Source organism: Palaemon carinicauda, chromosome 28 (assembly GCF_036898095.1).
Source record: "Palaemon carinicauda isolate YSFRI2023 chromosome 28, ASM3689809v2, whole genome shotgun sequence".
Taxonomy (NCBI): Eukaryota; Metazoa; Arthropoda; class Malacostraca; order Decapoda; family Palaemonidae; genus Palaemon; species Palaemon carinicauda.
The window spans coordinates 29,106,671-29,118,340 of NC_090752.1; the positions used below are offsets into that span (position 1 = coordinate 29,106,671).

Genomic DNA, 11,670 nt, shown 5'->3' on the forward strand with positions numbered 1-11,670 from the left:
CTTGTGAATGTGAACGTCTATTTTGCAAACATGAATGGTAAGAACGTCCTGCTCGCGAATGTGAGCGTTCTGTTCGTGATCATAAGCGTCACCATCGCGAACTTGAGTACTGTATCGCCATCGTGAACGTGAGTGTCATTCTAGTGTTTGTGAATGTCTACATCTTGAACGTGAACGTGAACGTCCAGATCGTGACTGAGACCATTTATCTCGTGATCGCGAGCATGACTCGTGATCGTGAGCTTAGATCTTAGATCTCTTGATCGTCAGCGTATAGCTCGTGATCTTGAACTCTTAATAGAATGCCTTTGTAAAGAAGAACGCTGAGACCGTGATAACCTGCAATCTCTTATTTCATCATTGGATTGTCGTGAACGACATCCTAAGGGTGATCCTCCAGGAAGACGAGTGAGTCTCGTCCCTGCGATCAGCGATCAGCAGCAGTAGGAAGGAGGTTAGCCAGCGGGCTGGAAACATTCTTAGGGGGAGAAATAAAGGCTGTAGATTAGGAGACGACGATGCCACAGTATAGTGATAAGGCTCGTAGTCGGCAGGAGGCAGTTCAGAGGGTGAAAGGAGAACCTTGCAAATGTCCAGGGCTTAGCCACACGTTGAAGGAGGCGCAGAAGCGCTTCCTTTGAAGGAGAAGCAGAAATCCCCAAGGACGGCCAAGCCTGCTATACATCTGAAAGACAGAAGGGCACCTAGACGGCAGTAGGAGAAGGTGCTTCGCTAGGGGAAGCAACAACTCCCCCACGTCTGAGAGATCGCCCAGGAGTTAACGGGACTGTGCTCCTACTTGCTAGCTCGCCGGGAGGAAGACAGGTGAGGAGGAGCTTCGGAAAGAGGTATAGGAGAGCGCAAAGAAAAGGAAACTCGCAATCTCTTTGCCTCCAAGTTAAATTCTGAGTGAGAGCGATCGCGCTTAGCCCTTCTCTTCCTACGTCGCCCAAACTTCTTCCACTGGGAGGCAGAGCACTTCCTACACTCTTGAAAGAGAAAGATGAGCGTAAACAACAATGTTCATCAATATCTATGGTTAAACCTTGAGGAGGAGAGAGGAGACAATCGCTCTCTATCAGCCAAAAAGAAAAAGTGACTAGATCACCGTCACGTGAGCATATATATAGGCGGCTAGTACCCCTAGCCACCCCCTACCCAGTGTCTGGGTAGGGTTGCCACCTCGCACCAAAAGTCTAATTAGCTACCTTCCACCTTCCAAGAAAGTATATCCATTAATAAATAATGTTAGATTTGTTAGTGTGGTGTACAATGGATATCTATAAGATAAAAGCAATTTCCAAGATATGATAACAAAAACCATCAATTGGTTTAAATTAACTATGGATCCAAGATAAAAGTGTATTACATCTTGTGCCTGCTTACTATTTTGATGAATAACAAAAGTAGTCAAGGGAAAGGAAACACTCAACAGGAGAAATTTCTTGGGATATGAAAAATGATTATGAATGAAAAGTAGAGAAGCTAATGTTTGCCGATAACAAGGCAAATCATACAAAAGATGGACTGCAGACTAGCCAAAAGAGTTAGCAAGTGATTATGGAAGGAGAAAGGAAAAGTTTGAAACAGGAAGTTGAAAAAGCCTGTCAAAAAGTCCAGCTATGAGAGTAAATGGAAACCCATATGACAGAGCTACGAATCCTAGTAAGAATGGTGGAAGAATGAAAAGAGCCAAATTCTATCTTTGTATCTTGGAGACAAGCAGTCACAATTTAAAACTCCCAAATTAATTGTTGTCTTGGCAATGATGGCCCAATAACCTTCAACCCATTACTTTAATCTTCCATTATTAGACAAAAGAATGTAGGCTAAGATCACCCAAGTGAGACGTGAGTGATTGGGTTGTCAAATAAAAAATTTAGGAATGAAAGTATGTATGTAGCTGCTTGTTCCAATACTGTATATTTATTACATTTTAAAAACACTAAATAAATCAAATTTCAGATAAAAATATGCTGAGCCAAGTCTATGGTTTAAAGTAAAAAAAAATTTTCTAAATCACCTACCTTCACGTTTGGTCCAAGGCTATTTTCACTTGAATCCTTCTTGGATTAATCTTTTCTTCACAGCTTAGAAGTTACGCTGTCACAGCCCAACCACAGGAAATCAATTCCCTTCAAGTTGGAACAGCTCAACTTGACTCAGTACTTGTAGACTATGGAAAGCATACATCCAACCACTTGTGGATCACTGAAGAGATAAAAATAAGTATTAGCAAAGAAACTCTACTAAATTAATATTACCAACTTACCATACCAAATACTGTAAAATCAACATATCATTCCACACTGGATAGGCTACATCACAATTTTGAAATGACATTGCAAAGTATGATAATTAAAGACTACGAGTAAATTTCAGCAAAACAATTTTTGTTCAATCAGCACTGTTGGTTACTTAAGCATTTCAAATTTACTGACAAAGATTACGACAAGGCAGTGATAACAACAATTCAGCATACAGCTGGTGAAACAAGTCAGCCAGAGCTGATGGGTCACTTTACCTGCTGAGCCACAGACCGATGCTGATTCCGGCAGCAAACATTCTTCGATATTTTTGAGGCATGTAATTGCTATGCCTCTCATTTATTATAGAATTGGTAATCAAGCCATGTCACCGTTGTGAAAAGCAGCAAGTACACTGCATAATTTAATTTGACTTGTGATTTATTTCTTGTTAAATGAAAAGCAATGAATAGAAAACTGGCAACGAACACATAGGTGACATGGTGATGTAAATCAGTGCTTACTAAGTATTGATAATAAACTAAAACAAAAATGAATGATGGAAATTAAAAGAAGGTGATAAGTTTAAACAAAAATATGCCATATCATTTCAATGAGATTCCCTGCAGACGACAAACAATAAGACTCCCAGGGTGTGACTTTGCCCTCGTCCAGACAGGAGAAAATTCGACTGACCACAAAAGGACACAGCCCCATGTCGACCCCACACAATAAAACCTATGAAACCATGGCCAAAGGGAGATGGGAGACACCAAGCATTAAGGTTTTGGGATAAGACAAATTTTGTTATGATCTGGGATGAATTGGAAGGGAAACTTGTGTCTGGAATTTACACATTGAGACACAAAACTCTCTTCCCTGGTAATGTGAAGTAATTAATTGCCACTAAGGTTGCATGAACAGGACAGTGTATATGAAACTAAGTTAAATCTTTATGTTCTCATCTCCATACAAAATTTTAGATCATGCAACCTTCATGATAGGTGAAAAGTTGAGCCATAAATTAGGCAAATGATAGCTTTAAGCATGCTATTTAAAATCTAAACACCCATTTCATTTACTATAAATTTTATTTCCTTAAACTATGTGAGAACATATAATTAAAAATGAGAACTGCCTCGATTGCACAATATAAGTGTATATATATTAAACTAAGAACAAAGAGATATTGATACAAGATCTCATTGTAACCTTAAAAAGAATGACTTATCTGGAAATTTACAAAAATTTTATGAACACTGTCATAAGTATAAAATAAATTGATTTGAACTTTAGAAGCTTAAAAGAACAAATACTGTACTGTATTTTTTATCTAAATCTAAAAGTACGTAGCATTACACTAGATTCAAATACAATCTGATCATAATCGTCGAGTATTCAATTTCATCTAAAGTAGAATAATGAGAAGTGGGTGGCACAGGTGGGTGGGTGGCAGTGGTCATGGCAATATGCCTATGGACCCTCAGTTGAAACTTCCATGGGCTTGACCCCATTTCACTTCCAATTCTAGTCCCCCAAACTATTTAAGGGGCTTGGGGAGTCATAGGATCATCGGTGCTAATTTCCTCTTTTATAGCCACCCCGTTCTCCTCTGTCTGGTCCATGGATTGGGGATTTGCCCCATCCCCCTCGGGGGCGTCCGAACTGTCCTCTTTAGCTTCACTATTTTCCTCTTTATTGTTTCCTTGCATGGCTGCTTCCGCTAATATTTTATCCACGTCCTGTAAATTGTGTGAAATATAATGTTAATATGGTGTGGGGTGGGCCGGGCCCTGTCCACTAATGACAAAGTAAGCAATAGGAGAGGGACCACCCTCGCTACGACAAATCCTCAAAGACTAAGATAAAATTTTGGATTTGAATGCACTCACACAGAAATAGTATCAATGTGCAAAACAGCTTTGAACTGATAATTTGAGGACTGTGTGTATGCTATGGTTTGAATTTTTTTTTTTTTTTTGCAATGACATCTACTGAGAAACTGAGGACTTTTCAAAGATTGCTATGATAAATTTTGAACAACCATTTAACAAATTTTAACATAAACCACCTCAATTTACTTTTAGAAAAAAGGCCCCACTTTACTTCATATTAATAATAAAAGGTATTTTGTGTTGACATAAAATTCCCTTTTTGAGCCCATAACCAAAGAGCACCTTGGCTCATGCATCAATGGTTTGGATGAAAACGTAATCATAGAATCATCGTGTACCGGTTTTCACTGTCAGGTAAAAAGGTGATGTCATCAAATGATAGTGTTTTTCATCTCACTGTCAAGGAAAACTCACAAAGCACAATGTTCGTGTTTTCAGTACAAGCTAATTGACCAAATGCCCATTTATGACATCACCTCGTGTAGCAGAGGTCAATTTTTCACCCAACTTCACGGGACCAAGTCATAAGGAAAGAATGGTGGATAAATCCAGGGATATGAGACCTTAAACATATGCAAAATTATTACATGACTATTCCTGAACCTCAAATATGTAACAAAATCTTAAGAAAGCAATTACGAAAGCTTCCAAACAAGGTATGCAAGAAATTAACTGAAAAGCTGTAAATAAAAAATTTTATACTAAAACTGTACAACTCTCAAAACTATATCAAGATTTTGAGTAATAAAGTTCTATAGAAAAAAGAAATTATCTTTACATAATTCATCATTAAACCCTTCACACCACCAATTACTAAAAGTAGAATTAATGAGATAAATTAACTAATTTCATTGTGAAAATCAAATGTGTAATACGTTAATTCCAAATTTCCTGGGATGATCATATCAACAAACAACACTGATTACAGAATAAATTTAGTACATTTCATTGATAAAATCTAGGGCAGTTAATGTAAAATGTATTACTTATACTCGGTAAAATGTCAATTATTTGTTATGTTTCAGAAAGTCCCACTCCAAAGAATTTGATTAATAGTTAATTTCTTTAGAATGCTCAGATACTATATTTTAGCCATTTAAATAGTCACGGTTTGTAATATTATTAGTGACTGCAGGGATTTATAAGGATTCAGTAGTACCTAGCTTAAAGATCTCACAATTATGAATTTTGATATAATAAGGAAAATAAGGGTTGTTTTTTTATTTATTAGTTTTGGAAATTTACAGATAAATATGAAAACGCTCCAGAGCAAAGCAGACACAGGACTTCTAAAACTGTATATTGTTAAGTGTTGTGTGACTAATGGCAAGTAGATCAGTAACTTAATATTGCATGCCCCATAATATGAAGCATCCTTTTGGTTTGTTTGTTGCCTGCCTGTTCAACATACCCAGCTCTGTGCTTGATTCCTTTACTAATATTTTGTACTGTGTATCTAGGATGTCAGCAGGCCATCACACTTCACATTTATAGGGTGATCTATCATTAATTTTAAAGTTTAGTTGATTATTGGGTTTACAGGGTTTTTACATCCCAAATTTGCTATTAACAGATTTTCTTATACCGAGAATTTACAGTTTATACAGAATTTTAAGCAAATGAATGGATGGCAGAGTTTATCTTCACAATCATCAGTTTTTTTAATACAGTAAACTGATTAATTAAAGTTAAATATGATGCTTATAAAGAAGTGTAAGCCATATCTGCAATGAGTGAGGAAAGAGCAAATAAGTAGGTGGTAGGTTGGCCAAGTCACACCCCACCCATTGAGATACTACTACAGTACTAGAGTTATTGAGTCCTATAACTGAAGCAGAGGGTACTACATTGAATCCCTCTCTCTGGTTACAACCCACTTATCCTTTGCTTTCACATACACCAAATAGCCTGGTCTATTCTTTGCACTTTCTTCTCTATCCTCATACACTTAACAACACTGAGATTACCAAACAATTCTTTGTCATTCAAGGGATTAACTACTGCACTATATTTGTCCAGTGGCTACGCACCTCTTAGTAAAGGTAAAAGAGACTTTAGCTATGGCAAGCATCTCTTTTAGAAGGAAACTCAAAAAGTCAAACCATTGTTTTCTAGTCTTGGATAGTGCCATAGCCTCTGTACCACATTCTTCCATTGTCTTGGGTTAGAAATCTCTTGCTTCAGGGTACACTACCTTATTTCTGTTCCTCTTGTTTCATTATTTTCATTACTTATATATGAAAGATATATTTCAACATTATTACTGTTTTTAAGATATCCTATTTTAACTGTTCATTACTTCTTTTGTTATAGTTTGTTTATTTCCTAGTTTCCTTTCCTCACTAGGCTATTTTTCCATATTGGAGCCCTTGGGCTTATAGCATCCTGCATTTCTAACTGGGGTTGTAGCTTAGCTAGTAATAACATTAATAACTACGGTTGATTGCAGACGTTCACGTAGCTCCCTCCCGGTTACCTTACCTTAATTCCCTGGCTGTATTAACTTTACCTTTTTTTTTTTTTTTCAGGTGTATGTATGTATGTTCTCGTGAGGCTCTTAAGGTACTTTATGTTGGCTAAGGAATGGTCATCCTCCCACTCAAACACTCATCCTGTAACTACTCTTCACTTTTGATTGCCAGCTGGACTTCTAGGGGAAGCTGGTGGTGGGGCAAGTATGTGTAAAGAGCTCAAGTTTGTATAGTTAGGAAAAATACAAATTACTTCCAAATTTGTTATTTGTTCTTTCACAAATACAAACCTTTGTTCTTTACCATGGAGACTCACCTCAAAGTAGTAGAAGTCCTAATTCAACTGTCAGGAAACTTTGCATTAGGATACAAATTCGAGCTCAATAGACCGCGGGAAGAGTATCCTGAAACTTCATGAGCCCTCAGTCTATCCATGCCAAAGAGTTGACAGACTGCGCAACCATGGAGAGTCAGTGGAAACTAGCACTGTGACTTAGACAGGTAAATATAAGAAGTAGGTTGACACACACCTACACTAAAACCAAACCTAGACATGACACACGACCCCTCAGAAAACGTTTAGGGACAAATATATACGTATATATTTCAGACCACAAACAATCATGTGGTCTATCTGCAGTCAGGAGGAGGGCATCTTGCAGAGTCCATGGATGCTGTGCCCCAAGAGATGGGCAGAAGAAAGAAAAGGGTCTCTCTTTCAATTTAACTCTCTTGATGTGTGTGCGTGTGTGTTAGCTGGTTTGTGTGTATGTGTATGCTAGTTGGTTTGGTCGCGAGAGTTATAAACTAAGCACTAACAGCAGCGGGAACGTTTGTAAACGTGTCACAAGAAGTGGTAGTGTGACCTTTACCCGCTCGCTTCTGCGTGTGCACGTCTGATTTGTTAGTATGGGAACAAAAGACAAATTTGGAGATAATTTGTATTTTCCCCTAACTAATACAAACTTGGAGTTATTTATGTGGATTATCTTTCAGCATAGCTGTAAGGTAGCCATTAGACTTTAATTGCAAGGTGGCAACCTTGCCTAACCACTTGAGCGGGTAGGATGGGGGTGGCTGGGGGGTACCCAGCCGCCTCTATATATACTCTCACAGCGTGAGAGACGTCACTTTTGATTGCAGGCAGGACTTCTGGGGAACAGGTAAAGGTGGGCCAATTCATATAAATAACTCCAGGTTTGTATTAGTTAGGCTAAAATACAAATTATCTCTAAATTTGTCATTTGTTCCCATACAAACAAATCATCCTTTATTTATGTGGATGACTCTCTCTTAGGTGGGTGGAAGTCCTAGATCTAGCATGGACATTGACCCGGTTTTACCTAGTAGAGTATATGACTGTGGTCTAGGGAAAACTTTGACACCTCACTGAAATATACAAAGTGAGTATACTAGCAGCCTGTGCAATGCACTGTAATACAGGTTGTTGTCTTGTATGAACACCTGAGTTTATATAGGAAAACAAGACGTATCCCATTGCTCCCTCGCAGAAAGTAATGCGCACGTGGACAATATAAAAAAATATAAAACTTATACTAGGCTATGCAAGGGAAGTGATAATTACCTGCATAGGCTGAAGCCAGCTTGCAGAGGGACCCATGGTGTTGTACCCCAAGGGAAGGGAAGATGAAGAAAGGAAAGCCAGACATTCTTATTCATCCCAGTCTTAACCCGAGTAATCAATGCCGTTAACCAATTGCTACTTGTCCCTCAAGGAGCCTGAGGTATTTAAACCACTTGTGGAAGGGGCAGGAGAAGGCAAAAGATGGACCTAGCATAATTCCAGAACGTAAGATGTCGATGGCTATGGAGAAGGGTCCTTCCTGGCACCACGCTGAAGAAGGCGCAGCAGCTCCTTCGAAGGGGTCCCGAAATCCCTTCGGACAACCACACCTGCAACAAATTTGAAAGGGAGAATTACTTGCCATCAGCTGGAGAAGTTGCTCCTCTAGGGGAAGCAACAACACCCCCAGTACTTTGGGTTTGCCAAGGAGTTGGTCGGTCTGCGCTCCAACTCGATCGCCCTTAGAAGAGTGCGAGCCAGAAGGAGTTTTAAAAAGAGAATTGGGGGTGCATGAAGAAGAACGCGCTTTCCTTGCCCCTGAGGAAGAAAGATCGCGCTTTGCGGGTGTGGACCAGCATAGAAAGACCATAAACAGACTCAAGTGGAAGGGCATGTCTGAGGCTTTTGTTCTGCAGTGGACTAATTACAGCTGATGATGAACCAGGAGAAAGCAACATGAACGGCTGCACTCAACCGTAGTCAAATCAAAAGTGAAGAGAAGTCACTGGGTGAGTGCATTGACACATCACATGAAACTTTTTAAGGCTAAACCAGCTCAACGCTAAATCATATCACCTATGTAAAGAATGGTTTGTATTTGAGAAGGAACAAATACTAATTGGGATTATGAAACACACAACCCAAGAAAGTACCGTACTGTACTATCATACCTGCCTTCACGAAATTTTCAAGCTGCGAAACGAGATGCGAATATTTTTATGACTCACTTTGCAAAATTTTTTTCATTTTAAGAAAAGAGATTTGCCAGCCAGGCCGAGGATAAAATACTAACCCATGAAAAAGGGTTGAAGAAAATGGTTTTAGACAATAGAAAATAAGCTGTAGTCTATAATAGGGGTAACTAATATAGTACGGTACATATGGTACTATATATTTTGTATATGTACAGTATTGTATTATTTTCCATTTATTATTACATTATGTTGTAATAGCTACTTAATTTACAGGTATTAACAGTAAGTTTAGGTACTGTATACTGAATGGTTCAAATGAATTTGGCTGTACAGTATTTCACTGTGGTTATACTGTAGCTTTATTATAATATTTAATGTGGTGTTTTGTAGGGTTTGGAACGATTTAGGCCATTTGCATGTGAAATATGACTTACAATACAAAAAAATCACTTTACGAAAGCCACTCCAGAACTAATTAATTTCGTGTTGGGACAAGAACGTATAAAGGATGGATTCTAAATTATTCAAATTTACAAAACTCATGAGACAGAAATAAATACTAGCAATATTTTTGTTCTTTCTTTGACCTTAGGTAACATTGGCCTTGCTATAAATTTCACGAGGACGATGTGAAAACACTATGTACATACGAACTGCAAGTAAACAAACATACATTGTAACTTCTATAGGTCTTTGGAAATTCTGGCTGTTCTTCTCGTAGATCGCAGTTTGCGTTCGCCTACCCTCTACCAATGCCTTCCTTCTCTGCCAGACGTACGAGATTTAGATATAAAAGTGAAAAAAATTACTATATAAATGCAAAAATACACGCAGAGACGATTGTCAAACTCAGTCATGCAGACGACACAGTAAAGATGACATCATCATTCAAAGATCGCTTTATCTTCATTATTTGTAAAAATAATTGGCTGAAACTTCTGAAGACCATATACGATATGTTTCTGCATACATAAAAACAATAAAACAATTTTTTATTTTTTAAAGTTGTTCTGCTAAACACCATAGCAGATGGTCCTAAGGCTTTGGATTCAGGAAAATAAGAACCTCACTATTCAAGCAGTCTGGATATAGCTACCAAATGAAGAATGGAGTTAGAATTTCACTCTTCGTGTAATCTGGATTTGGATGCCAAAAGAGGAATTGAGCTGAGAATCTCCCTTTTCAGGTAGCCTATATGGCTGTCAAAAGAGGAATGGGAATGAGAATCTCACTTTTCATGAGACAGAATAGGGCTGTCAAAAGAGGATTAGGACTGATAACATCACTTTTTATATAGTATGGATAAGGCTGCCAAAATAGGAATGTGGATGAGAATCTCACTTTTCACGAGGAAGGATAAAGCGCGCGCGCGCACACACACACTCTCTCTCTCTCTCTCTCTCTCTCTCTCTCTCTCTCTCTCTCTCTCTCTCTCTCTCTCTCTCTCTCTCTCTCTCTCTCTCTCTCTCTCTCTCATATTTGTTTAATATGGGTCAACACGGTTTCGTACCTGGAAAAAGTACACAGACCCAACTGATAGCTCACTATGAAAACATATACAATAATATGATAAATGAAAAAGACACAGATGTGATCTATCTAGATTTTACAAAAGCCTTTGACAAGGTAGACCATAACATATTGGAGAAAAAAATGAGAAAGCATAATATTGTGGGAAAGATAGGAAAATGGGTAAAAGAATTCCTGCAAAACAGAAAACAGATAGTGGTTGCAAATGACGAGAAATCAGATGAAGCCCAGGTAATATCTGGTGTGCCCCAAGGTACGGTATTAGCTGCACTGCTATTTGTTATTATGATCTCAGACATAGACTGTGATGTTGAAAACTCCGTAGTGAGAAGTTTCGCCGATGACACAAGAATAAGTAGAGAAATTACTTGTGATGAAGATAGGAACTCACTACAAAGAGATCTAAACAAAATATATGAATGGGCGGAGATAAATAGGATGGTATTTAACTCCGATAAATTCGAATCAATAAATTATGGAAACAGAGAAGGAATGGTGTATGCATACAAGGGACCTAATAATGAGACAATCACAAACAAGGAAGCAATTAAAGACCTTGGTGTAATTTTAAATAGGAATATGTTATGCAACGACCAAATAGCAACACTGTTGGCTAAATGTAAAGCAAAAATGGAATGTTATTCAGACACTTTAAAACAAGAAAAGCTGAACACATGATTATGCTTTACAAAACTTATGTGCGTAGTACACTCGAGTACTGCAATGTTATATGGTACCCACACTACCAAAAGGATATTGCGCAAATAGAGAGTGTACAAAGGTCCTATACTGCTAGAATAGAAGAAGTTAAGGACCTTGATTACTGGGAAAGACTGCAATTTTTAAAACTATACAGTCTAGAAAGGAGAAGAGAACGCTACATGATAATACAAGCATGGAAGCAAATAGAAGGAATTGCTGAAAACATCATGGAGCTTAAAGTATCAGAAAGAGCAAGCCGAGGTAGATTAATATTGCCAAAATGCATTCCAGGTAAACTGAGAAAGGCGCACAGGACATTAATCCACT

General features: G+C 38.1%; 1 protein-coding gene across 1 annotated transcript in view; it reads right to left on the minus strand.

The window, feature by feature from the left end:
- Positions 1-3,318: 3,318 nt before the first annotated feature.
- The window catches only part of LOC137621483 (cleavage and polyadenylation specificity factor subunit 6-like), a 58,521-nt gene continuing 50,169 nt past the window's right edge, over positions 3,319-11,670 (minus strand). Inside the window, exon 3 of the mRNA XM_068351815.1 lies at positions 3,319-3,988. Within this exon, the coding sequence (XP_068207916.1) occupies positions 3,791-3,988 (198 nt within the window). The 3' untranslated portion in view covers positions 3,319-3,790. The remainder of the gene's footprint in view (positions 3,989-11,670) is intronic.